The following is a 27,961-nucleotide window of genomic DNA, read 5'->3' as shown; positions in this document are numbered from 1 at the left end:
GTTTCCTTAAGGCCAAGGGATGATTCCAGCTTCCAACCAGGCTCAGTAGAAGATATGTTGTACCGATCGCTGCTGAGCGTTTTTGCCCCAGAAGCCGGCAGTATGTGACGTGGATAAACCAGCAAGGAAGGCTGCAGTCAGAACAGATAAGTTCCTGACTCACTGAGACCTGACTGGCCGCTGGAGGATTTGCAGGGCAGCAAGGGAGGAACGGGAGGTGCATTGCCGTGCTGCTTCAGTTTATTGCAGGCGGGGTCCACAGACAGTCCGCCAAATGACTTGCTGCGCTCCTGGCATTAATAGGAGATAGCTGAAGATCTGGGAATTAAGTCATCTCATAAACATTCAAATTCATGGCAAAATTACTATTTAATTAGGAAAAGATCTGTAACATTGTGATACTTTTAAATGAAAGTCATTTTGGAGGAATTAAAACTGGGTCATAACATTAGTATAATGTCTTAAAACAAACATTACCAAGACAAAACTGAGTATACCCTAATTGATGAATTAAAGACATTAGTTTTGCCTTTGGATACTTAATGTGATTATGCTGTAAACACTGATACTAGAAAGCTACCTCTGGACTGGAGCTGCACTTCTTTCTTTCTTTGTTAAAGTGAGATGTGGCAGAGGCTGAGAAAATAAAAGCATGCTCATCTTAGAAAATTCAGAAAATTTAAATGTCTATATATTGTTAAATATTATGTTAAGATGTAGTATTAAAGTTTTGAGAAGCCTAAGATCTACCACCTAAAGGCAACCTCTGTTAATATTTAGGTGTATTTCCTTCTTTTGCATATATGTGTCTTTCCTGTCTGCAGATTTTTAAACAGAGTTGTGATTATGCCGAATAACCCATTTTGTATCTGTATGTTTTCATGATATTATATGGTCTTCATAATATAATTTTAATAGCTGTGCAACACTGCATCATAAGGGATGTAATGCAGTTAATTTAATCATTTGCGTTATTTTCAGTTCTGACTGTTATAAATAGTGCTAAGATGAACATTTCCAAACATTCTGACAAATGATTGTCTGCATCTCTGGTGATCTCTTTAAATAGATTCCTAGAAGTAGAATTATTTGGTAAAAAAACATTGGAAAGAACCTTTCTAAGGCTAATGATAAAAATAGCCCCCAGAGTCATACACGTTTCTACTCGTGCTCACAGGATGTACTCCTGGAGAGCACCCCTCTTACCATTCTCACTAGTGTTGGGATTATTGTTTTGCTTTGTTTTTAAGTCTTGAATCAGGAAGTGATAAATGGTTAACATATTCCACTCAAAGGATTAGTCTCAGAAATATCTGAGTTCGTTATGAAGGTGGCTTAATCAACTCTCAGGCAATTCAGGCGAACTTGAAAGTGATCTTTTAGTTTTACCGAAAGGAAGATTTTAAATTAATATTTGATATTTAGAAGAATAAAAGGCTGTATTAGAGTTAGCATTAAAATTGTATGGTGTGTAATTTTTCCATGTGATATGAAGTATCTTCTTTGTAGAGGGCTGCAGGGAATCATCACAGACTGGCTGTGGGCTGTGGGCAGTAGCTCAGCCTCCCCAGGCCTAAGGAAGACTCTCTTAACACATCCAGTACTATTTAGAATTTCAAGATCACTGTGTAGTCTATAAATTATTCAGTTCGTTGGGGGCTTCAGACTTTAAATTAAAAATGTCCTCCTTCCCGTAGACTTACTAATGGAACATATACAAGAAATTCGAAGCTTGAGGAAACGTTTAGAAGAATCTATTAAAACAAATGAGAAGCTACGGAGACAGCTGGAGCGACAAGGCTCTGAAGTTGACCAAGGTAAGGTGGACCTTCCCAAAGGGCGGTGAGGGCTTCCTTTGTGGCGCATTGGCCTGGATAAGCGCGCTGTGTATTGGGAAGAGCTTTGGACTTGTGGCCAGAGAGATTTCAGTTCAAATCCTGACTTTGCTGTTTACTTCACCTTGCTGACTCTCAGTTACAGTAATTTATCTGTTAAGTGAGGATAATAATTCCCATTTTATTCTGGTGGTGATGAGAATTAAGTGCGCTAACTTAAGCGGAGTGTCCCATAGCCCCTGGCGCAGAACAGGTACTTGATTAATGTTTGTTTCCTGGTCAGTGGAGGAGTCTGCCAGCTTCTGGTATCGTGAATTGTGGTTGGCTCCTCATTTGACTCTAGAAGCTGAAGCAAAATAGATAGGTATGTTAAAATAAAACAAAGCAGTATTTTGTCTTTTTGTTAATAATACATTTTGGCAATCTGGTGACTCCCACGTGCCAATCGCGAGGTCACCAGTGTTCTTGCATAACCACAGTTAGCTCAGAATGGAATATTCTTCCATGAAAAGCTTAAAAATACATATTTTTTCCCATAGGCAAGACATTCATGTGGTTCAAAAATTAATATCGCCATTCTATACCCATTAGTCCTGTTCTCCCTTCTCTCCTCCCACTTTTGTTAGTTTTCTTCTCTATCCTTACAGTCTTAATGCAGATACAGATGTATATTCTTATTCTCTCCTTCACCTGCCCAAAAGGTAGAATGCTTTATATCACTGCTCTGTTCCTTTTTTCATTGAGTAATCTGTTTTGGTCATCTTTCCTTGTTGCTCCAAAGAAAGTGTCCTCACTCCGGTCAAAATACATCTTGAGAGCAACTTTGTGCACCAGGAAAAGCCTGAGTTTGTTTGGGAGCTGGACTGGCCTGGGTAGGGACCCAGCTCTTCTGTTGATTAGCTTCATGACTTTGGGCAAGTCACCTCTCCCTTCCAGTCTTCATTATCTTATAAAACGGGGTCATTGTGAGATTAAATGAGACAGTGTTATAAATAGGGCCTTGCTCAGTGCCTCACTCAAGAGATGGTGGTTTTCTTCATCATCATCAGTTTTATTTTACTGTTTTATTTTGTATAACATTATTAGTTTAACAGTGCAAAGCTCTAAGCTCTGCAGGGGGTGGGGACACTAATGTCATTGCCATTTCTAGGGATGAGATAACTGAGTTCTAGAAAGATGTAGTCAGTGGCAGCACTTGCTTCTTTGGACCCCTAGTCACTGCTTTCTAGCCCATCATAGCCATCAGCTTAGAAGGACATCTTTTCAAAGTACCATATGTGCTGTAGCTTGCAAGGTAAACATAAAGGTTCCATCTCTCTCTCCCTCCGTCCGTCCCTCCCTCCCTCCCTCCCCCTCTCTCTCTCTCTCTCTTTCTCCCCCCCCTCCCCCCCCCCCCCCGGGGGCATCCTCCCCCTCCTCCCCCTCCCTCTCCCAGGGAAATTGATTAATCTGAGTTATTAGTCACATCAAACACAGGAAAGAAATACACGCCTGGGCCCATCACAGTCACTCTTGGTGATGCCTGAATTAGATTCATTCTGTTTTACATTTTCCCTGACAAATCCAATTATAGAATTATTTGGGGGCTCAAATGGCCACCAGCTACAGTGGAGCAGGCAATTGCTCTGGAGAGCAATTCACTCTGATGGGAAGGTTTACAAAAAGGCATTCATAAAGTATTTATGCTGGTGGGAAGACGTGCTGTTCTCACCATGTTGTCACAATCCCTGAAAAGACAAAGAAATAATAGTGGTTCTGCCTCCCTCCTGCTGTGAAATGTTCATCTTGGGAGCAGGTTTGAGAAAGGCATGGCTCCTTGTAATGTTGAGGTGGAACATTGTTAAAAACTGTCATCTTATGTGTTAGATCTTCCGGCTTGTCACCAGTTATACAAGCTTAGAGTGATGGTGTTCAGAGGAAAGACGGGCCTCATAGCATCCGAAGTGGACGCTGCTAGCTCAGGCTTCGTCAGGAGCTGTTCCTTGGCCTGATTATTCCTTTGGAAAGTGACCACCTTAGCTGTGGTTGTAGGAGACTTCTTCTGTAGAATTTTTCCTGTTCATCCAGATTGCTCTTTGGTCTTCTTTTGGCTCCAGCCTATCATCAGTCGTGTATTAACAAATGGTAATAGCAGTAACAATAACATCCATCCATCATTTTTATTGAGTTAATAGAGGCTTAGGGAAGTTATGTGACTTGCCTGAGATCATGCAGCTACTAAGAAGCCGGAGCCATGGTTCAAACCCAGGTGTCTCTGGAAAGACACCAGAGTTCATAGGGGAGAGTGGAGGAGGATAGTGGGGAGAGATATACGTGAATTAAAAAAAAAACATATGACATTGTAATCAGTGAATCATTAGCATGAGAAAAAGGTAGTGCTTGTAGAGTGGAAAGAGAATGAACTCTGGCTTCCGGGAGGCACAATACCATACCTTCCTTAGAGGGAGTTTGAATATTACAGGTCATCAATTGTGTATCAGGATGTTTTCAGCTGCGGATAACAGAATATGAGTAAAAACTGGTGTAAACAATGGGGATTTATGTCTTCGTACATAACAAGAAATCCAGAGGCAGGCATTTCTAAGGCAGGTCTAAAGTCTGATTGATCGGTAGCAGGGCATGGGGTTAGTACCTGTGACGACTGCAGCATCCCTTCCTCTCAGGACAGAGTCCAGACCAGGGAAAGAAGAGGGTGGGACCTGCTCCTGCCTGTTCTTCTTTTTTCATCCGGGTGGAAAATCTTTCCCAGGAGCTCCCAGCAGGCTTCCCGTCAAGTTTCATCGACCAGAAGTGGTCACACATGACCGTGTGCTAGCCGTACTGGAAGAGCAGGTGTCTGGCATTTGGGCTCTGCGGTGTGGTAGACTCCATCAGTACGGAAGGCCGGGAAACACCTGCCTGCCAAGTGTAGAAAGTGCCTTGCACACGACAAGCGCTCTCCAGGGGTCGCTGTGAACATGAACATCATATATGGTGCAGCCGTAGAAAGTTCAGAGCATGGGCAGTGCGGAGGTGGCGTATCAAGGGAGCTGCCTGGCCAGAGGAAGGGCCAGGATTTCAGGAGACAGACAGTACCCGGGCAGGTATTTACAGATAAGGAGACCGATCAGAGCTTGTAAGTTTCCTCAGACCCAGTCTGTCTAGCTTTAGAGCCTGGTCTTTCTAGTCTACACTTTGGGGCGGTGAGTATGAGCTAAGAGTTGAAAGGTGAGTGGGATTTTGACAGGTGAGGAAGGTGATAGGCATTCTAGGCAAAGGGAACACCTCATCCTGTAAAGCCAGTGAGGTGTGTGACCGTGTGTGTGTGTGTCTTTGGAGCACGCATGGCTCAGTTTGGCTGCGTTTGAGGGCACCAGGGTCTAGCGTGAGAGGGAGTGGGGTGTAGGCCTTGAGATTCGCGCTAAATAATAGAGATCTGAAGTTTGGACCTTGTGTTTGGTTGTGTGATTGTCTTTTGCCAATCACACAACCAAACACAAATACGTGATAGTGGGGCCATCACGTATTTTTGAGCAGAAAAAAACCTGAATGGACCGTGTTTAGGATGATAAGCTCATTGGCAGAGGCAGCGGGGCAAGGTATAAGGCTGAACTACAGGGGCAGAAAAGAGGGGGCCAGCGTCTGAGGCATTTCGGAGGAAGAGTCAGCAGTCATGATTGCCTGACTGGGTGGTGGAAGAGAGAGGCCTTTAGGCTGGCTCCCAGCTTTCCGGCTCCGGTTAGGGATAGAGGCGAGACCGTCTACACCGGCAGGAAACAGGAGGGAGGGCGGGTTTGGAAGCGTTGGGGGAAAAAGTGAAGAGTGGACCGGAGCCTCAGTGCAGAGGTCCCCCGAGGGTTTGGACCTCAGGAGAGAAATCGTGGAGGTTAAGACTGTCACCTGCTCCCCCAGCCCGGTTCCTCCTTTGTTCACCCCGACGACGGGTAGGATGTGGGGAGTCCCCTCCGTCTCCTCTTTCGGGCTCACTCTCATCTCCCTTTGGGCTCTGGTAATACCTTAGACGGTTCACAGGAGTAATTTTCATCGTGTGTTGCGTTTCCTCATTATTTAAAACTGTTTTCCAAAAACTTCCATCCATACGGGCCTGGAGACTATCTATAAATTACTATTTATGTGTGTTTTTGTAGGTTTTTCAAACATTTTTGCTTATGGTTCAGAGCTACATAATTCTCTGACATCAGAAATATGTTTCCTGAGGAAGCAGAACGAGGCCCTCAATGCCATGCTCGCTAAAGGATCCAGAGGTAAAAACTAGAGGCGCCGTCTGCAGCCTGGAGCTCCACAGCCCTCTGTGGCGTGGAAAGAACGCAGGCGCTGGAGTGAGACCAAGTCCTGTGGCTCTGTGACTTTGGGCAGGTCACTTAACCTCCCTGAACCTCAGTATGTTTTAGCTGTAAAATAGGAATGCCTCAGAGGGCTGTGGTGACAACTAAGCACCGCAAAGCCCGCAGCGTGGTGCCTTGATAGGGGCTTAGTAAATGCTACTTTCTTCACTTGTCACCCTCCCCTCTGTGCAGCCATCTCTCAGCTTGGCTTAGTTCACAGTGGGAGAGAAGGGCTGGAAATATATTGCTCCCCCAATTTCAGAGATTTCCTACTATCAGGAAAGTTTTTCCAGCATTTTAAAGATCGCTTCTTTTAATTCCTTCTGTTTGGAGCTTAACCCCCAAAGAGCTTTCACTTATATTTTCTCTCAACACTTAAGATGTTTCTGGAATGACGTTATTGTTAGTCCTATTTTACAGGTAAGAAACTGAGGCCTGAGGAATTGACTGGCCTGCGGTCACAGAGCTAGAAGGCGGTGGAGCTGGAACTTGGGCCCGTTTATCCCACTTTCACTCGAGGATACTGATGCTGATTCTGGCTTAAGAGATGAAACTGGGGCTTCTGCAGATCATTCATTCATTCATTCAGCAAACACTTCCTGGTTCCTCTTCTGTATCACAGCCTGTGTAGATTCTGATACAGAATTGAGCGAGACCCGGTTCCTTCCCTCAGGGGTTCATGGTCTGATGGGAGAGAGAGCCAGGCAACCCATGGCAGACCAGGGTGAGGATTAGCCATGATAAAGGCTCAGGGAGCGCAGGACCCCGGAGAAAGCTTCCTGACCCAGGGGAGGCTGGTCTTTAAGAGCTGAGTCTGGAGTATTAGTAGGGGTTAGCTGAGGGACCTAAGGTTTAGAAGAGCCAGGGCATTTTAAATAGAAGAGAGTGGACAGAGGCCCGAGGGTTAGAGGCAGGGGGGAGTCTGGACCAGTCAGGAGTTATAGGAAGCTTAGCGTGGCTGCAGTCTGAGGGAAGAGGAGAAAGCTTGCTCAGAGATGATCATGCCGTGGTTAAGAGTAGAATCAGAAAACCTGGGTCTGAATCCTGGTTCTGCCACTTAACTGGCTGTGTGACTTCGGTGAAGTCTTAGGCTCTCTGATCCTTAGTTTCTTATGTGGAAAATGGGGAGTCAAAAAGTACCTACATGGAGGTGTGCTCTGAAGAGCAAGTAGGATGACACATGGGGAGGTGCTAAGGTAATGCCTGCAGTGAGCACGGCGGCGACGTCAGCTGTTACCACCACCAGCACGGCTAACAGCCTGCCGGAGTGTTGGCAGCCTTCAGCGTGCTGTGAGGCCCTGCGCGAAGCCCTTACACGTAGTAACTCAGTTACTACTCCCGGCCACACATATGAGGAAACTGAGGCACAGAGGAGTGAAGAGCCTGGCTCAAGGTTGTGGGGTCAGCGACCCCACAAGAGTATGGGGTACTCTTGAGTAAACGGAAGAGCCTCACTCCAACATGCCCCTCTGCCTCCAGGCTGTGCCCTTGACCATTGGTCCCCGTGCCCCCGTGTTCCTCATCCCTCAGCAGGCGTGCTGGCCTCATGGCCTGAGAGTGACGGCTGGGTTGCCATCCGCACAGCCCTGCTGGCCTCCTTAGGAGGCTTTCGGGCTTTCCCAACACCCGTCGCCAGAGTCTGGGGCCCCGTTTCTTGCCTCCGTCTTTAGTTTCTACCCACTGTTTGCTCTGTGAAGGCAAAGTAACTAGGTTTGCACGGCCCATTATTTAATAGAAGACTAAACGGGCCCATTTCATCCCAGTGACGTTTATCTGCACCCTAGATGTTGACAGATTTATCTGCCCAAAATGCAGGAGATAATTGGAATGTCACAATCATAAATGCCAGATGAAATCTCGTTCTCTTTTGTATTCTCTGAGCGCTCCAGCCGAAGCGCCGTATTTGCATAATAAGGTTGGAAAAAACAAATGGTGTCTCCTCTCAGTGGTGCTTTTTTGTGCACGCAGATCAACAGAAGGAGAATGAGAAATTGCGCGCGTCCCTCTCCAGGAAGACCGCCGGCCTGGAGCACCTTCGGCGGGAGTTCGCCTGTGTGAGGGCGGAGAATGACAGACTGCAGAGGGCGGTGGGCGAGAAGGAGAGTGAGAACCAGCGGCTGCTCCGGGAGGTCTGCCACGGCCGCAGCGAGCTGAGCAGGTAGGGGGCAGGGCCCCCCGGGCCTGCTGGCCCTGCCCGGCGCCCGGGGACGGACACTAAGCACACAACACGTGGCATGTCAGGTGGGAATAAAATCCGAGGAGCGAAGTCATCTAAGGAAGGGGGACAGGGCCTGGGGGCGGATTGCGTGTTTTGTCCCGGGTGGTTCAGGGCCGGCCTCTCGGAAAGGCTGCCGTCTGAGCGGCCATCTGGAGGCCGTGAGGGCGTGAGCTCTGCAGATCCTGGGGGAAGATCCTTTTCCTTGGAAAGGGTCAGGGCCCCGAGGCGGGGTGTCCTTGGCCTGTGCAGGGCAGAGCCGGCACCCAGTGCAGCTGGAGGAGAGGCCGAGGTAGAGGAGGGCATGGAGGTGACTGGAGGCCGAGTCCCGCAGGCCCCCGAGGCCTGGTGAGGACCTCGGTTTTCACGCCGAGTGGCTCAGGAAGCCACGGGAGTTTCTGCACAGAGGAGTGCGGGAGTCTGCCTTAGACTGTGAGCGCGTCACGCTGACTGCCCTCTGCAGTCCCCCGGAGACTCCCATCTTGTCCCCCGTGTTTCGGTGGTTCCGTCAGCACTCCGGACGCCCCACACCTTTAGTTCCTGACATCGCCCTCGCTTCCCCAGGGTGGTGCGGTGATTTGCAAGGTCGCTCTCTTTGCCATCACACAGTGCTGGCTTCTCTCCTGGGCTGTGCACCCCTGGGTGAGACATAACCTTTTTGAGCTTCACTTCCTCATATCCGTGAATTGGGGGTTAGAGAGCACGTACCTTTTAGGGTGTCTGTGAAGACGACATGAGATCGCGTCTGTAAAGGGCTGGGCCTGGAGGAGCCCTCGGCGGGCAGTGCCGTGAGGGGTACTCCTCCCCGCGCTGTCACTCCTGCCCACACTCTCTGGCTGGCGGTGGAATTGCCCGCCCTGGGGGTCAAGTAAGCCCCTGCGCGAGAATAACCTCTCCTCCCGTGGCGCCGGGGCCTTTCCAGGGTGCAGGAGGAGGTGAAGGTGAGGCAGCAGCTGCTTGCGCAGAACGACCAGCTACTGCAGTCGCTCAGGGTGGAGCTGAAGGTGTACGAGAAGCTGGATGAAGAACACAGGAGGCCGCGAGGTACTGGGCGCTCCGGCCTGTGAGCTCCCCCGGACGGCGGGCGGCCCCTCTTTCCTGAAACCCCAGGCTTGCCTCCAGGGTGGAGTAGGTCGATGCTGAGGCGGGCTCTCTGGGCCCCCCTTCTTCTCAAGTGGCAGCGGGAAACGTGGAAGGACTTAGGCTCCGGAGTCTGGCGAGCGGAGGTCTGGGTCCTCTCGGCCTCGCGTCCCAGTGTGTGCCTTCCACGGGTCACCTCATCCCTTTGGGCCTGCTCCTTCCTCTGTAAAGCATGTCTACTAATCTCTGTTGTGTACAGTTGTGAAAATTAAATGAAATCATTTATTAAGTGCGTCCCAGCACAGTACCTGGCACTTAGTAGACACTCAAGAGATCACTTTTATGATAATTTTCCTGCTAGTGTATGTTCGTTTTTTTTTTTGCCCATTCATTCAGCAGATAATTATGGAGCACCTACTACGTGCTGAACGTTGCTCTAGAGATGGTTGCTGGCCCTGGGCCTCGCTATATCCTAGAGAGATACCAGATCAGAGCGACTTGACTGTAAACTCTAATGTTTTAGAATCAGTTTTGAGGTGTGGTGGGGTTTTTTTCTTTTTTTTTTTTTTCCCGCAACTAATTTTCCAGATGGTTTCTCCCTATTGAAAGTTTATCTAGAAAAGGGTCACCTCTCAGCTCTCATTTTCTCCTCAAGTTGCTTTTCTCATTCTTGCTGTTGTGTCTTTTTAATATACCGTGGCTCTTAAAATCAGCCCTTTCATTATATAATTGCAGCCCAAATAGATTTTATTACTACTAGACATAATTTCAGGGTTTGGTGTGCAATTTGTTAGGCCTTTATGGCCAGAAGGGAAAATTAATTTCCAGCTCTTATTTAGCCTGTGGAATAGCAGCAATTAAGTCTGCCAGTATTTTTGTTTTTCAAGTCGAGTTGTTACGTTCCATGGTACCTAGGTCTTAGGCAGGGGAGGGTGGTGATGGCAGCGGGTGGAAAGCGCCGTCACTTGTCTTCGACGGCTGACCCTCTGGCGGTTGACAGTGTCGAGGCTTCCCTTTGCTTGTGTTTGCAGAGACCAGGGCAGAGGCATCGGGAGAAGGCTGGAGGGGACAGGACCCTTCGGGCCACCTGCATGGCCTCCTGACAGAGATCCAGGCTCTGCGGGCGCAGCTGGAAAGGAGCATCGAAACCAACAGCGCGCTGCAGAGCAGGCGGGAGGAGCAGCTGGTGCAGGGCGGGGAGGAGGCCCAGGAGGCAGATCTCACTTTGGCTCTCCAGACCCTGTCTGTCCCCGAGCGGCCCCTGCAGCTGGACAAGCCCGGTACTGCCCTGCCTCGCCTCACTGTTTGAAATGCAGCCCTGCGCGTCTGCGCGGCACGTGTGAGCTTCTGAATCCCGCCCTTGCCCCATGGAGGTGTCTTCTCACTGACAGCAGACACGCCGCGTACCCTGGGAGCTTGGGACCTGACCGCTAATTAGCCATCACCTTTGGCAAAATGGTGTCATCTCTGGGGCCTGCTGATTCTCCAGGCAGTGGAGTTGGGGCCTCCAGCCGCCCTTATTGCCTCCGGCCCTGTTCCCTCCCATCCCCTTAGTCCTGTCCACATCACCTGCTGCTGGAAATCCTTCTTAGTCCCTCTTACTGCCTTTAAAAGAGAATCTTCACCTCTTCTTCCGGTTGTCAGTGTCTCAGGATCGCAAAAGCTTCCCGGCAGGTTTGCAAACTCGTTCAGTTTGGCGTTTACTTCTGGGTTTATTGTCTAGCCCTGCAGAGGCTGTGTAGGGAGCAGGAAGAGGACAAACTGGGCCTCCTCTGCCCCACTCCTGCATAGGGCTGGGCATAAACCGCCAAGTGGTCAGGCTCAAATCAGTCAGCCAGGCCATCCTCTTTGCTCTTTGGATGAAGGAACTAAAACCCAGAGAGGGTGCTGGACTTGCCCAAAGTGACACAGCAAGTAGGTGGCAGAGCTGGAGCTAGAAATCATTTCCAGCTCCAAGCCCAGTGCTGTGTCTGAAGTACCACCTGACCTTCAGGAGCCCTGGTGTCTGGGGGTCATCATCCTAGTGCCCAGGTGGGTGGGTGTGCGCATTCCAGGGGACAAGGAATGCCAACAGACTTTATAAACAAGTAGTGTAGAGAAGTTTGGACTTACCTTTACTTAGATTGGGAATTACGTCTGTCACCTTTAATTTAAAAAATTAAAATCTCTCAAAGAGCACCTAGTCACCCAGCTTTGGAACTTACAGTGACTGGCTCATGGGTTTCTCCTTGGTGAGGATTTTAACATTTGAACCAAAAAGATGATGTGATGATATGAAAAAAAAAAATCCTTCATGGTTACAAAATAATAATTTTTTGCTTTGTATGTGTCTCTTCATTTGGTAATCAAATGTAGGTGTGAATTTATAATGTTCAAATTGGTTTTTGTGCCATTCTGTGTCCTTTCTTCGTTTTTGCCCAATATTACATCATAAATGTTCCCCCTTGTTTCACACGGGCTTCCTAATTATTGTTTTCAGATGATTGTCAGTGACCAAACCATTGCCCTGATGATTATTAAAGTGGTCTCTGATTTGGAGCTTTAATAAACATCAGCGTTAACACGCTTTTTCTGTTAAACAGTATTCTTAGGATAAAATCCTGCAAGGGGAACCTCACAGGGTTGGGAAGGGGCCCTATTGCCGCCTTCTGCACAGGGGGTACATCAGCAGTGGGCCTTGCCATATTTAAATAGAGGTCTGCTCCTGGCCCTTCTTAGGGCTTTGAGGAGATGGGACCAAGGAGGTTGTCGGTGTGAGCTAGGGAGATTGAAGCAGGGAGAACAGTTCAGTGATTGGGGCACCCAGGAAGGAGCTTTGGGGCAGTTGAAGTGAAGCTGTCGAACAGCCTTTGCCTGTTTTTGAAATTTGTCCAGGGTCAGCCCTGGTGGGGGGGTCTCCAAAGAGGCATCTAGGAAAATGTGCTCAAAATTCACAGCGCCGTCTCCGTGGAGAAGTTTTCCAGTTTCCTCAAGTGAAGATTAGAATTAAATAGTAGGCAGCAGCATTTCTTCCTTTGCAAAGGACTTTTCAGGACGATATTTAAATGCAGCTGTCTGAAAGTTCTGGCCTAAAGACTGCTGTTTTTGCAGGAAGTGATCGCTCTCGGGCCAGCTCCACAGAGCTGACCCCCGGGCTCCTTGGCCCCAAAATTGAAGTACACTCTTTGGAGGGGCCTGGGTGGGGAACAAGCTGGGCAGGACACCTTGAGGCCTGGACACAGTCCTCTCTCTGCCACGGACACTCTGGGTGATGCTAGGCAGATCACTTTCTGTCTCTGCCCATTGGTCTCCTTTTCCAGGAAACCTGAATTACAGTGCCATCCTGCCCCCGAGCTACTGAGAGTTCAGATGTGAAAGTGCTTTCCTGAATTATAGAGTGTGGCCCATCATCTCATCCCGCATATGATTGGTTTTGCCTCCTTACATTGTTTCGAATGCATCACCTCCCAAATCCTACTTCGGGTCACTCTTCTGTCTTCTGTGGGTTACTGCAGCCGCCTCCAGGCTCACTCCTCCAGCCCAAAACAGGTCTCGGCCTGACATTGTCCCGCCTGACGTCCCCCACTTCATGCTCCCTGAGTGTGTCACGAGGGCTCCCTCCTCTGTGCCTTGGCATCCGCTCCTTCCTCTGCCTACATTTCTGTCCCTCCTCGGGTTACCCCCTCACTTGAGCTCCCACAGCCCCCCGTGCCTCCCTCCCTTAGCCCTGACCCCTGAGGGGAAACAGCTTGTTTACTTGTCTGGACAAGAGGGTCCTTCCGGGGAGGCAGCCGGGCCTGCTCACTCTGTATCCCCCGTGTCCTGCGCAGGGCCTGGCGGGAGAGATGCCCAGTGAGGATCTGAATGAACGCTTGTGTGTGTCTGGTACTTCACTGTGTTTTCATTCAGTTCTCTCTCAAATGCTGATGAGAGTGAAACTAAAACGTTTGATGGTTTATTTCCCTTATTTTGCATTTTGTAGATGGTGACAAGTGTCCCGTGGCAGCTGACAATTCATATGATCTGTTTGATTCCACCCCAGCAGTGCCACCAAGATCAGGTACAAAGCTGAAGTCTGGGTAACTGTGGCACAGTTGGGTTTGGCAGTGGGACTTTTTTTTTTTTTTTTTGGCAGTGGGACTTTTTAAATTGGAGGAAAGGGGGGTCCCTGGTCCCAACTCAGGGTATTTGGCAGGATTTGGGGGTTTGTGTTCTCAGCATTTCTAGCTGGCAATCTCGTTCTCCAAGCCTAGGTGTTGCCAACCTTAGCGACATTATTGGTTTCGCTCCCTGTTGCCCTGGATTAAAGTGTGACCGCCTTATCGTGGCTTTCAAGGCCCTGCAGCATCCAGCCCGAGCGGGCCCGTCCAGCCACACCCCTCTGCCCTCCTGGTGCCACACGGATGGGTCAAACCATCCTGCAGATGGGCCTGCACTTGCCTCTCGCTGGGACTGTGCAGTGTGGCCCCTGCCTTTGCCAGACCGACTTTGCCCGCTTCTGCGCCAGTGAAAATCCTGCTGCTTCCCGAAGACTCATCCTGCATGCAAACTGCCCAGGGAAATGTCTTTCCTGATGGCCCCGGTCAGGATTATCCATCCGTGCTTCTGTTGATCCAAAGATAGAAAGCGGCAGGCTTTCACCTCTGTGTAGCATAATTCTTGCTACCCATTCAGCCCAGCGCAGTTGTTGCTTCTTCTAGGAAGCCGTCCCTGATCTCCCTTCCCGCACAGAGGCTTGATTATTCTGTCCGCTGAGCCCCGGCTCTTTGTCGTCATGCTGTTACACCTCCCACACGGCATCTGTGTTCCGATTAGACCACGGGCCCCTGAAGCGCAGGCCCAGGCTTGATTCGTCTGTGTGAATCAGGGCTCTTCTGCAGAGCCGGTGCCTGATGAGTGTTGGTTGGATTGAAATGAGCTTCTCCCACAGGATGGATAAGCCCACGGCGGGTAATACACAGACTGAGGTCCTGGCTCCAGGCCACTACCCCTCGGGGCTGTGTCAGGTGGCATTTGGGCCCGAGGGCTCTTAGCCCTCCTGGCTGGCTAGACGTCGTTGAACGCAGCTCATCGAGTGCAGGGTGCCGCCCCAGGTGGGTCTGACATCTTCCTTCTTGTTCTGTAGCTTCAGAGACTCCTCCACTCTCTGCAAATGACATGGACACCCTCTCCTGCGACAGTGGCGGCTCGATCACCAGCGCCTCAGACATGTCCCGCCTGGTCCCTGGCCACCGCCTGTGGGCCAGCACGAGCGGCTGCCACGTCCTGGGCCTGACTGAGGACTACGATGCCTTGTGCGAGCAGGTTGGCCGGGGCCAGAAGCTCCTCGCCGAGATGGACATGCGGATCCAAGAGGCTCCCAGCCCCACGAGTCAGGAGCTGGCAACAAAGGTAACCTGAGCGACAGAGCTGGAGGGAGAGGGACGCACAGGGGAGCAGGAGGTGGAAGGTGTTGGCCGAGGGCACTAGGGGGCGAGGGGCTCACGAGTCCTCAGTAAGGCCCTGGGAAGAGGGGCCAGGGAGCGTAGCCCATGAAACTCATGAGGTCAGGTCCGGGCTGGGAGGCTGTTTGTCGTTCTGTGGGCGGGACACCTGCTGAGGTTTGTGCCTGTGTTACCGCGGTCGCTTCGCTGGGCTCCGCTGCACTGCCCCCCTCCACGGCCTGTCCAGTCTCTCGTCCATCCCTCTGTCCTTCGGTCCTGCAGTGTGTCCATCCCTTCTCCCGCCCAGTCCCCTGTCCGTCACCCTCCTGGCCTCTGTGCTCAGGCTCTGGGGCTGCTGTGCTGAACAGGACGCCTGAGGTCCTGATCCTCACGCGGCGCGCGGTCTGCTCAGCCACGCTGCCACCTGTGACGCGCTTGCCAACGCGAGCTGCCCTGCACCCGCCTCAGGATGGTTGGTGGCCGCTGTTTCTTCTTGCCCAGGGCCTTTTAGTGTCGTATTTTCTTTCGTCCCAGAGCAGCCTTTACAGTGGGTGCTGTCATTCCTGCTGTGCAGGCGCCGAGGTAGAGTAACTCGGAGCGGTCGGCTTTGAACCCGGGGCTCTGTCCTCCAAGGCGCTCTCCTCCGTCATCCTGCTCCCTGAAGAGCGCTGCGGGCACCTCCGCCTCCCGCCGGTGCCGTGCAGACCCCAGGGGAAACATTCGTGTCGCGTTGCTTGCCGTTGGCGTCGTTCACCTTCCGGAGAGGCTCCGTGGCTGCGGGGACCCTCTTCTTGGCATAGTAAATAGGGTGAACTCAGGTGGCCATTACTCATGCTTATTGACTGGGCTAAAATCACCACCGAAGTTCTCTCATAATCTGTAAGTCACCGTCTTTAAGGACAGTGAATTGGTGTCGTCCGGCAGCAGGCTCTTGCTCGGCGTGTGCAGCGCCGGCCCTGCGGTCTGGGGGTTTATGCTGCCCGTTACAGCCGCTCGTCCCTCGTCTTTTTCAAGACCGCACGTAACCGCCTTCTCATCCCCCCGCGCAGCGGCCACACGCGGCGCCCCGGAGCAGCTTCGTCGCCGGCGTCGGTGCGGCCAGACTGAGCCTGGATGAGGCCTCGAGGTTACTGACGCTCCTCTGGAGGGTCTCACTGCCCACCAGCGGCCAGGGCGCGCTCCGCTGTGAACAGGTGGGTGGCGGCACACGGGTGCAGAGGCTCAAGGGTGCCGCTGGGGCCTGTGTCTCAGGCTCCTCCGTGTCCGGCCCAGGACCTGGCCCCCAGCAGGTGTGCCCTCAGTTTGGGGAGTGTGGCGGGGGGCAGGGAGGGCGCCACGTTGGTCGAGTGACGTGTCCGACACCGCGCTGGCTGCTCCAGGCCGGTTCTTACCTGATGCCCTGGGGCCCTGCAAGCTTGGCCTGCCGCCCGGACCCGGCCGTGTCCCCACTGCCAGCCCATCTTCGTTGAGGGGAGCCCTGTCCGTGTTCTGCACGTGAGGAGACAGGTTCGGGGAGTGAGGCACACACTCAAGGTTACAGAGCTGGTTTTGAAGGCACAAGTGTTGAATCCCAAGGACAAACTTTGATTTAGAGGCTTTAAGTCCCAGGTTTTCCTCATGGAATAGGTCATTCCATTCTGCTCAGAATGTCTTTCATTTCTGATGCCTTTCTCTGGACTGTCTGATCCCTTTTGATAGCTTTCAGCATCCTATTTTAGTGCGGTTTGTAAATCTATTTTAACTACTTAGAAACTACTTTTTTTTTTTTAACCAAACAAAATCACTTATTACAAAACCACTGAAATTTCCCTTAAAAGCTAGACGTTGCAGCAACTTGAACATGACTGAATGAAGAACAATTGCTCCCATCTCCATCTGCATCCCCATCTGTCACGGCACAGATCAGGCGTCAGGCAGAGCAGAGCCTGTCCCCCGGGTCTGTGTGTGTGGGAAACATGTCGTATTATGACAAGGTGAGCACCTGCTCTGGTAATCAGGGAAACCTCCCTGGAAGAAGGAGCCTGCTTGTTAAGGAAGAGTTAGAGCTCTTTGCTTGGTGGTCTGATAGGTATTTCCCCCTTTATCTAACCTATAAATTTTTGCCAAAGGCCAGCAGGAAGGCAGAAGGGAAATGTGCATTCCACGTCACCACTCATCTAGTTCACTCCTCTGACAGCTCTCAGATCTCCCAACCATGGCAGAGAAGTAGCAGTGAAGCAGCTCTCTCAACTCGGAAGGTTCTGCTGAGCCTGTGCTTAGGTTTCCGTCCCGGGATCCTAGGGAGGAAGTTTGGTGCCGTAAGCTCGGGGAGGTACACGAGCAGTCATTGTGCAGGGAAATCTGTGCACGGAGTGGAAGACGGCGTGTTGGAGAGGAAGGGCGGCCCACTGGGTTCCAGCCCCACACTGGCCTTGCCTTTCCTCCTAACCCACCAAGCCCTCTTCCATCTTGAGCCCAGAAGACACAGGTGCTCCCTCCCGGCCGACTGGCTCCTTCTCACCTCTCAGGTCTCAGCTTAAATGTTACTTCAGGGTCAGAGAGGGTTCCCATTCACTTTATCATAGCATCCTCTTCTGCTTCATCCTAGCCCTTATCACAAGTTATAATTACATACTTGTCTGTTTAACGTCCGTGTCCCTCTGTTTTCCATGAGGGGCCATGTCTGTTTTGTTCATATTTTTGAATGAATGAATGAGTAATTTCCTCTCATCCTCCCAAACTGGTACTTGCCCATATGATTTTTAAAGCATGTGTCTGAACTAAACATTTCACCCTTGATGCAGTGTTTTTGACCTCAGTACATAGTAATGTCTGTTAAATAGATGGAATACAGTTCTTATTTCTATTATGTGAGTGTGTATAAATACAAATTAGAGTCACATTGATATCCCCTGCTAGCAGATTAGTCTAGGGACTGGTCAGTGCTTGTGATGATTTGCCCCTTATTTCCGAGGGTTTCTCGGGTAATTGATTACGCTCACTTTAGCATCACAGAATTTTAGAGCCAGAAAAAGGACCTTGGAGATGCTCTGATATGGCTGCTGGTGTACACAGACCCCTGTGTGGTGTTAAATTGCCTCTAGCCACTTTTCTGTCCCTGTCTATGTTTCATACAGTGCCTTTTTCTTGGTGTGAAACCTGTGCAAAGCAGATTTCCAAGTTTCCACCAGCAGCTCCAGTGGTTTTTTACTACCTGGTGTTTTCTCTGAGTGTCATTAAATTGCCTTTTGCATCTCCTACAGTCAGTCCCTGGGACTACTCTGGAAAGTGTGTATCATATATATCAGTTTATCTAAGAAAGTTGTGGGGAGAGATACAAATATGTACACATATTCATTTATACAAATGTTTTTAAGTGGAAGGATAAACAGTAACAGAACAGTCTACATGTAGGGGTGGGAAGGAAGAGGATGGAAGGACAGGGATAGAGGGTAGACTTCTCCGAATTGACCTTGTTTCACAAATTTGACTTTGAAACTGTATAAATGTTTTACATAATTATAAATAAAAATAAATCCAAGTGGGGAAAAAAACAATTTTTAAAAATTCGTAACAAGATGAAACAAACCAGCTTTCCTTTGTATAGTATCGGAGGCATAACCACACAAAGAGGAAACATTTCAGGAATTCCCTTGGCGGTCCAGTGGTTAGGACTCTGTACTTCCGCTGCAGGTGGCACAGGTTCGATCCCTGGTCGGGGAACTAAGATCCTGCAAGCCGCATGGCATGGCCAAAAAAAGAAAAAAAAAAAGAGGAAACATTTCAATGACTAAAACACAGTAATTTGACTATGTATTCCTAGTGGGCAAAAAGAGCTGCCAGCATTTTTTAAACTGTTTTCAGTGATTATATTGTTAGTAATGATATTTGTATGTAAGTTTTGGAATTATTAAATTTTATCATAGGATTAAACAAATAACTTATTATGTTGAAATTTTTACTGTCAGGGAAGAGATACAAATAAAAAAATCAAAGAAGTAAAAATCCTGTAATCCCTAATTTGAATTGGACATACCAGTTTGAACTCATGATGTATTTTCTGTTTTAAAAATTTACTAGTTCTTTCTACTTAAAAGGCTCTAAAAATGTCCAATCCAGTGCCAGTGAGCACCTCTGGCGCCAAATTATGGTTTCTAAATACCTTTTCTTACTAAAAGGAACTAGGACTCCTTGGAGAAATGGCTTGCTTCTAGGTCTGGGGCAGGAAATGTACAGTATGAGCTTAGAACATCTTTTCATCCTAAGGAAAAAGAGAGAAAAGAGAGCATGAAACTTGTACATTTACAGTGGTTCTCAGATTATGGTCCCGGACTGTCGGCACCAGCATCATGTGGACACTTGGAAAGGCAAATTTTCAGGCCTCAGCCCCGACCTACTGAATCAGAAAGTCTGGGAGTGGCCCCAGTGGTCTGTTTTTTACAAGTCTTCTTGGTAGCTCTGAGACCCACTGGATTAAAAGGAACTGGAGACATAACAGTCAAATGCAAAACGTGGCGTTTATCTGGATGCTGAATCAAACCAGTTGTTTAAAAAAAAATTATAAAATTATGAGGCAATCCGGGCAATGTATCTACTGACATCTAGTCGGTGATACTAAGCAGTCATTCTCATTAGTTTAGATGTGATAATGACATTGTGGGTTTTTTTTTTTTTTTAAGAATCTTTTTCTTCTAGAGCTCTGTACTAAAATATTTTATGGATGAAATATGATTGGCTTCTAAGATTGATTTTAAAAATAATTTTAGGGTGAGGATGGGCAGGGATATAGATGAAACAAGTTTGGCCATGATTTGATAGCTGCTGAAACTGGTGGTTCATTATCCTATTCTTTCTACTTTTGTAAATGTTTGTGATTTTTCATTTTAAAAAACAAAACAACCAACCAAAAAAAAAAAAAAAACACCAGTTCCAGAAGTCGGGCAGCACACTCATGAGTAAGTCCCAGCTCTGAGCGCAGCTCTGTGGCCCTGAGGAAGAGTTGCTCTGTTGAGCTCCTGCTGGGTGTCAGGTACTCTGCTATACACTCAGCAACTCCTTTTATCCCTTACGGGAGCCTTCAGAGGGTTAAGTAGCAGTATTCCCATTTTCTGGAAGTAAGAACTGAAACTCCCTTGCTCCATCATCTTAGCGGCTAGAAGCATCGGAGCTGGGCTCTGGAGCCCTGCTGTCTTTACCATGGTGTCTTCACCCTGTAACAAGGAAGATTTTAGTTCAGAGGAACAGCACACACGTCAATAATGGAAATTCCTCGTCCTCAGTGCAGGATAGAATTCAGGGCGTTCAGGGTGTTTTGAGAGCACGAGTGAACCCACCACTTGACAGATGGTCTCACAGCACCTACTCCATGGCAGACGCTGGGGGTCAGAGGGAAGAATTGAGCTCTGCCCTCAGGGAGCTTGTAGTCTAGGCGGGGAAGCAAACAAGTAAATGAGCAGTTACAATCCGCCATGAAATGGGCAATGTTAGAGGAAGCACCGGGCACGATGGGTGCCCAGAGGAGCAGTAACCAACCTCGGCTCCTGGTAGAGAAGGGTATCAAGGAGACCTGGAGGGGGTCATGCCTAAGCTGACTTCAGAAAGAGCAGTAGAGGTTAGCCAGGCGAGGTGAGCAATAATCATTCTCCCTGTCTTCAAGCATCCTCTCATCTGAGTCTCACTGTACTGCAGTGTGACGAGAGGGTCAGGCGTCATCCCTGTTTTACAGATGTGGACCTAAGGCTCTGAATGTCGAGTGACTTTGTCCCAGAACGTGTGGCCTACAAAGCCACCACCAGAACACAAATCTTGGGGCTCTCAGCTTGAGGAAGAATCAAAGAAAACCTTATGTTTAAATTAGGATCTGTTTTGGAAGCACAGTTGAAGTCCTTGTAGCCGACACAATTGGTTAATCTTAAAAGTAGGTTAAAGTAGGGAATCAAAAAATGATACATACCTTAAACATTTCAGTTTAACTTAAAACAGTTAAATGTACATTCATTTGCCACTCTTTTGATGTAGGGCCAGGGCCTTTTCTTTGAATATGGGTCTGCTGATTGAAGTTCCACATCTTCTTTCTTTCATAAACTACATCCATAATGTATGTCTGTCACTTCCAATTTCCGTTTCTTTAAGATGAAGAAAAAACTTAGGCACTTGCAAAGCAATTTGAATATAGAATCCTTCTAGACTGTGTTCCTCCCACATCTTTTATTCACCCGCACCTAATTTGCCAGAAATGTGGTTTTTTTAGTGACTCGTCTTTATCAAGTCTTTGCTGAAACATATGTTAGTTTTCATTCAACCGGTTCTCTCTTTTCATACACATATTTCATAGGTTTACTTAATTCTTAATTAAATCATATAACTGATTACAAGTACAACAGCCATAAACAAGTTTGGGGACAAACTAAAGTGGCTCTTCGTAAGCTGATAGCCCAACATCTCCCCTCTTGGGAGCAGAGGTATTTCAGTGTAGCACAGGTGGCCTGTGCCGGAGTATCTGACAGTCCAGGTATTTTATGAGAAAGGGAGTGTCCTTAACCCCGTGAACGAGTTCAGTGGAGATTGGGTAAGACAGCCGTGATCGTGTTCACATTTCACTTCAGGGGTTTGGGGACTCTTGTTTTGCCACCCATCCACTCTCCTCACCTCTGGTTCTCCTAATAGATCATACTCCCCTAATAATACCTTTATATTCTCTTTGTGTAAAATAGATAGCTAGTGGGAACCTGCTGTAAAGCACAAGAAGCTCAGCTCGGTGCTCTGTGATGACATAGGTGGGTGGGAGGGAGGGAGGCCCAAGAGGGAGGGGATATAGGTATACATACAGCTGATTCACTTCATTGTACAGCAGACACTAACACAACATTGTAAAGCAATTATACTCCAATTAAAAAAAAAAGATTTAAGCATTAAAAAAAATCAGCATTATAGTTTTTGGAAAAAAACCCTCAATGCTGATAAATTAAGAAAATGATTATTCCAGATCCCATCTCTCAGAAATGAAACACCATAAACATTTTCATGATGTCTCTCTCATCAAATAGTTTAGACATCTTGATATACACACCTGTGGATAGAAGTATATGTGTTCAATTTTACGAAACAGGAGTGCGTGGTGCACAATAGCTGTTCTGGGCTCTTTTGTCACTAATTATGATCATCTTTCAATGTCAATAAATGAAGTTCTACAACATCATTTTTAATAGCTGCAAAATCCTTCCATTGTATGCAAGTACCGTAGTTGAGTTGTCTAAATCCCCAGTGAAACAAATCAGGTTTTGTTTTTGTCCTGCTGTGAACAGGGCTGAGGTGGACATCCTGGGGCGCAGGCATCTTCTCGTGCCTGTGTTACCATTCCTTGGGGTAAATGCCCAAGTGTAGAATTGCTGGGTCAGAGGGCTGAGCACATTTTACATCCTGCTGCATCTCGCCGGGCGTGGTTCCACCTGGGCTGTGCCAGTTCACAGCTCCACCAGCAGTCGTGAGAGGGCTTTGCCCGCACCCTCACCGCCATCTGACCAGCGGAACATGGCTTCTAGTTTTTATTCAGATACCTTTGTTTGTAAGGTTGAGCACTTTTTATGTGGTTTTGTAATTCTTTCTGTATGATCTGACGTTTATATCCTTTGTTCATTTTTCTAATTCCCTTTCTCTTTAGACTGGAGAGTTGAAGGCAGAGATCAGCAAACTACACAAAAAATTGTTTGAACAAGAAAAGAAGTTGCAAAACACCATGAAGCTGTTGCAGCTGAGCAAGAACCAGGAGAAAGTCATCTTTGATCAGTGTGAGTAGTTGGGGGGTGGCCACCATGTCTGACCACTGCCTGCCTCTGAGGACTGAAAACCCAGCCCTGGGTTGTCCTCACACCTCCTGTTTACGGGTTTCCTTTCATACTTCACCCTTCCTGACCTGCCCAGACAGATGAGTTCACTTAACAGACCTCTGTGGAGGGGCCGCTCGGTGCCAGGGACTGTCATCTCCCTGGGGAGACAGGTGTGTGGCCTGCAGTGACGGGAACATGTGTAGGGGCTCGGGGAGCGCCGAGGTGGGATGAGGAGGGGGTCACTCTGTCCTGGGAGGTGGCTTCTTGGAGGAAGAGACACCGGACCTGAGTCTTCAAGGAGGAGCCGGTGTTGGTCCGGTGGACAGGGGACAGTGCGGGCAGGGGCAGAGGGACAAGGAGTGAGGCTGCCTGTGAGAAAAGCCGACAGCAGCGCATGTTGCGGGAGTTGGAGCTGCCCGTGGCAGGTGGAGGTGGGAGGGGCCTGGGGGACCGGGGCCGCCGCGTGGGAGGCCTCGGGTGGCAGCCGCGGGGGCTCCCACTCAAGCGGACTGTCCACCCGCGTCGAGAAGGGCTTGCTGGCGGCTGGTCCAGGCAGGTGAGGAGGGCCTACGGCCGGGCAGCGGGATCCAGAGGAGGGCACCGATTTGAGAAAGACATTCCTAGACAGACACGGAAACGCAAGGCTGGAGACATCCAGTAACGCTTGTAAGGTTGCCCCAGCCCTGGCCTGGGGGCTTCAGAGGTGGAAACCACCTCCCCGCTTTCAGCCCCCGGCTCCCGTGCCCTCGTGCGCGCGGCGGAGCCTCCTAGCATCACAGGCCCCGCCAGGCCTCGGGGGGCCAGCCCCTCGACATCCCTGAGTCACGAGGGGCCTCGTGGACCAGACCCGAGAAGGAGCCGCAGGGCTCACGGGGCCTGTCGTGTGTTAGGTCCCCTTGGCTGAGCGCAGAGGGGCCGGGAGGCGGGGAGGCCTCTTCGGGGGCTGCGCAGGGCCACGGAGGGCGGGGTGGGGCTGAAAGATGGTGAGGAGGCAGCTTGGCAGACCGGTGGGTGTCCGTGGGGTTCCCACCTAGGGGTTCAAGCCACTGGCAGAGAAGAGGAGCGCTGGAGGGGGCGGGGTGGGGGGAGGGCCATCGAGGCCGTGTCTGAGGTGGCTGTGGACCAGGTGGGTCGGGCTCCTGGAGCAGTTTTGAGGTGGTGGGAAGAGCGATTTTGTACAGCCCCCAAGTCCAGGGAACACGGGCGCTCTCGGCGTTGGCGTTGCCCTGTAGCCGTTGTCCCGGACAGTCACAGGGAACGTGAAGTTACCCCCCTTTGCAGGTGAGCATATTTTGGAAGTAGGTTCAGATGGGTGAGTTACCACGGCAGGTCCAGAGGACAGAACCCAGCCCTGAGTCCCGGGTCGCTGAGCCTGCCATCGTAAGTGAGCACGGCTCAGATCTCCGCTCTCCCGCGTGACCTGGAATAAATGACTTGAACTCTCTGAGCTTTAGATTCCTTATCTCTAACCGGAGACGGTAATTCCAGAGGGCTCGGACTGGCCGGATGGGCCTGGATTTCTCATCACAACTTTATAAAAAAGTGCCCCTGTTCTCTCCTCTGTAAAAGAGGGATGGTAGTGATACCTCAACTTTCTGGTACTCTTCCTGGGACAGAAGGGGTGCTCAATAAGTGTTAGTTCTCTGACTCCTTTATTCCATGAGGTCAGACTGAATTCTATGCGTGCAGGTGGCGGCAAACCATTAATAGTCAGAAAAACCTCAAACGTGTCGCAGCGTCTCCCGCGCTCAGGACGGTGCCACCCTCTCCGCATCTCCCTCCGAGGCCCGACGCAGAGTCGGCGTCGGCCGAGGGGAGGGCTTGCCCTAGGTTGCACAGCTGGCCACTGAGCCGGGCCTGTGACTTGCCCCAAGGACCCCAAACCCCGCCAGCCTCCCAGGGTCTGCTCCGGCTCTAAGGGACTGAGTGGAAGTTGGGGTAGTGTCCCCTCCTCTCCCTTCCCCGCCTGGTGACGAGGAAGAGCGAGGGCCTGGGGCTGCTCCCTGCCTGGGCCAAGGCGAACACTCCAGCTCCTCCCAGAGTCTGCAGGGAGAGGAGGGAGAGGGTGACTGTGAGACCCTCCCCACGTGACCTGGAGCCGCCCACTTCACTTCCCGCCCGTAGACAGGAATCCCTGGGGGGTGTGCACTGAGGTCACAGCTGGCAAACCACCTGTCACCGCTGGACACCACTGAGGCTGGTGTCTTCCTTGCCAGTGCCCTGCTGAGGTGGAAAGAGCGGGTGCTGAGTCAGACAGACCTGGGTTCTGGTCACGCCTCTGCCTGGGACCAGCCTTGATTTGGGACGAGCTCTTCCCCACTCTGTCCCTCAGGCTTCTCATCTCAGTGGGAGTTTCTGGCTCTGAACGTGGGCAGTGCAGTTCAGACATGGGGCCCCTTCACACTTGCGCCAGGTGAGACTTAGATCGCTCTGTACTTTTAGTACTATTTTAACATTATTTTTAACTTCCGCAGCCATGGTACTGAATCTTTTCCGGATCACAGGCTCCTTGGCGAATCTCAGGAGAGGGGATCTCTCTCCCCAGAAGGATGCACGCATCCTTGTACACACCAAGATTTGCACATGGTTTCTGAGGATTTAGGACGCTCCAATGCATAGCCTTGGGCCCAGGTTAAGAATGTCTGCCCTGCGGCGTGGGGCTGGGGAAGGGCACAGAGAGGCAGTGGGCACCTCTGAAATTCACTTTGCCCAGTTAAAAACAAAGCCCACACCATCTGTCCCCTCCCACGGTGTCACAGATTGCAAACAGACTTCGTTACCTCCAGATGGAAATTTTCGTGAGGCAAGAAATATTTTCTCAAGGCTACCACATGGCACCTATTCTGAATAAGCCATTGGGTAGCTGGGCCGTGTGTACCGACGGGGAGACTCTCTCAGCCTTGGGCCCCACTGGCCAAAGGCCCAGTTCCGGAAGCCTGTGTGTCCTCCCTGGGGGTAGCCGGAGTCCCTGGCCATCACCAAAGCCTGTTTCAGGTGGATCCCTTATCGGGCCGATCTCCCCTCGGTGCCTCAGTGGCGGCATTCCTGCTGCTGCTGGCGTTTGTTGGACAAGACAGGGACTGAGGGAAGAAGCCACCTTACTTTACAGTTGCTGCCCTGAAAGCGGGCACTCCGCCCCGCCCCGTGGGTTCTGATGCGCTGGGGATCTGCCTCACGCAGCTCGGAGGGCATCAGTCAGATCACAGGGACCTGTGAGATCATCCCGCCCCGCCCGCTGCTGTCCAGGTAGAGTGTGCCTGGCCCAGGGGGCCACTGGAGGGCAGCTCAGGAGAGAGACGCCCACGGTCCGGTCCTCCTCCCCGTCATTAGGTCCCCCGCTCCGAGGACTGCTGTGCCCTCGACCCTCGACTTGGCCTTCACGAGTGGGTTTGCTTGGAGCGGGCGCACCCCCTTCCCAGCGCTGCTTCTCCGGGGGGCTGAGGGGCGCTAGTCAGGTGCAGGCCTCTCCCCTGCCCGGCACCACGAGCCCAGCCCGCAGAGGCGGGCGCTGGGGGTCCTGCTGGCCCTGCAGAGCCTCAGTTTCCGTCTATAAAGTGGTGTCGCTTGCTCTGCCTTCTAGTATCGCCGAGGTTGTGGCTTAGCGTGGACTTGAGGCAGGGTCTCTGGTCCACCCTCTCTGGTGGGTTATTTGATCCTGGGGTGTGTGATGGGGCAGGTGGGGCCTTACACGTCTGGGTCTGGATGCTACAGGGCTGACCACATACCTGAACCATGTGGGGCTTGGGGGTCCTCCCTGCGTTTGGCTTTTACACTGTCTTCCTGGGCATCTATGTCTAATCATCCCGTTCTTTGCTCTTTCCTTAGTGGTTGTAACGCACAAAGTCCTTCGGAAGGCCAGAGGAAACCTGGAGGTGATGCCCCTTTGAGAAAGCCATTTGGGGGATGGGAATGGGTGTGGGGCTGGCAATGGCTTCTTTTGAAAAACGAAGTTGAAGGTGAAACCCGGTCACATGTTCTCTGTCAGTTGTATTTTTCTGCCAGCAGCACGTGAAAAGTTTCATTTTATCATCCCATGTTTTTGATGGTTGTTCTAATTATTGGTTTGCCGTTTTTACCAGTGAGAAATACAGCAAACGATGCCTGGCACATAGTAGGCGTTTGATAAATATTTCATTATCATCTGGTTGTATAAATATTTACTGATCAAACAGTATGTCTTTGAGAGTAGTTTCAGAATAGCATTCTCACCATAATTCTGTCAGTAGTCTTACTCCAGAAACCCTCCGTGGGACCTGAAATTCTCATTTTTTCCCCTCCCTTCTCCTAGCTTAGGCCCGGGAGTGCCCATCCTGGAACGTCCAGTCCCAGCAGGCCAGGCTCCTGAGGAGAACTTTCAGCCAATAAAGCTTGTGGTTCCCCACTTAGCTCGTCCTGTCTCTTTGTTACAAGCGTGGTTCCCGCTTATTGAGGGGAGAAGGGCTGTCTGGCCAAAGGAGACCCATCTTTCACCTTAAGATTGGCGTGGAGTTGTTGTCAGATAGGGTGGGAGCTTCCAGGGGCCAGGCCTGTCACCTCCGGGGCCGGCGCGGAGCTGAGGCTTTACTCTCAGGCATGGGGTGGGCTCGCGTTTCCCCCCGCCCCCAGCTTTGCTTGGTGCTCAGCCAGCCCCGCAGTTTGAAGATGCTCATTAAACGACTCATTTCAACCTGGTGATGCAGTTATTTTGTGCAGAGCCTAAAGCCCAGGACAGCCTGGGGGTCTTGGGGCTGGCGTGGCGCTCAGAGGTCGCCTGAGCTTTGTGCTGAGCCCACTCAGTGACCAGAGAGGAACGATGCCACGTGGTGCGGCCAGGGTGCCTGGTGCGCCCTCGGCACTGCACAGTGACGGCACGGTGACGTCCGGAGCAGCGCCCTGCGGGGGTGCCGCGCCCAGCGTGGGAAAGACCCAGTGAGGCCTGGGCCGGGGACTTGGCATCGCAGTGTCCTGACGATGGTGGTGGTCTTTCCTCCCCACTGTCCTGCCTGGTGCATTTGCCACACCTGAGCTGCATTTGTCCTGCCCGAGCTTCACGGTGTCCCCGAGAAGTAAACAGGGCAGGGCTTGGCCCCGGGTTCAGATGAGCCCGCAGACTGGCCCAGGGCACCCCAGGAGGCACTGCCCAAGGCGGGGGCTCCCCGGCCATGCTCTGACGCGACGCTGCGTGCCCAGCTCTGCTCTCTCTGCCTCGCGGCCCCGTGCCCCGCACCTCGGAGCCACTGAGCAGCCGGGCAGCTGGGCCTCGTTTGTCAGCCCACAACTGGGAGCAGTTTGAATCCCGACTGGGTCTCCTCTCTGTCCC

The 27,961-nt window shown here is 50.7% G+C and overlaps 1 protein-coding gene across 14 annotated transcripts in view; it reads left to right on the top strand.

Annotated features, from left to right (window-relative positions):
- Positions 1-27,043, top strand: part of CDK5RAP2 (CDK5 regulatory subunit associated protein 2) — a 185,154-nt gene extending 158,111 nt beyond the window's left edge. For 10 of the 14 annotated variants that reach the window (XM_057548360.1, XM_057548356.1, XM_057548355.1 and 7 more), the window contains 12 exons: positions 1,698-1,817; positions 5,963-6,079; positions 8,129-8,318; positions 9,298-9,419; positions 10,487-10,735; positions 13,417-13,494; positions 14,560-14,825; positions 15,907-16,050; positions 22,497-22,623; positions 24,995-25,075; positions 26,488-26,534; positions 26,951-27,043. In XM_057548360.1, coding sequence (XP_057404343.1) covers positions 1,698-1,817; positions 5,963-6,079; positions 8,129-8,318; positions 9,298-9,419; positions 10,487-10,735; positions 13,417-13,494; positions 14,560-14,825; positions 15,907-16,050; positions 22,497-22,623; positions 24,995-25,075; positions 26,488-26,534; positions 26,951-27,007 — 1,598 coding nt within the window. In that variant the 3' untranslated portion in view covers positions 27,008-27,043. The remainder of the gene's footprint in view (positions 1-1,697; positions 1,818-5,962; positions 6,080-8,128; positions 8,319-9,297; positions 9,420-10,486; positions 10,736-13,416; positions 13,495-14,559; positions 14,826-15,906; positions 16,051-22,496; positions 22,624-24,994; positions 25,076-26,487; positions 26,535-26,950) is intronic. The other 4 variants (XM_057548361.1, XM_057548354.1, XM_007178129.2 and 1 more) reach the window with 1 other exon arrangement.
- The last annotated feature ends 918 nt before the right edge of the window (positions 27,044-27,961 follow it).

Source organism: Balaenoptera acutorostrata, chromosome 6 (assembly GCF_949987535.1).
Source record: "Balaenoptera acutorostrata chromosome 6, mBalAcu1.1, whole genome shotgun sequence".
Lineage (NCBI taxonomy): Eukaryota > Metazoa > Chordata > Mammalia > Artiodactyla > Balaenopteridae > Balaenoptera > Balaenoptera acutorostrata.
The sequence above is the reverse complement of the archived record's forward strand: the minus strand, read 5'-3'. Positions and strand labels throughout refer to the sequence as shown.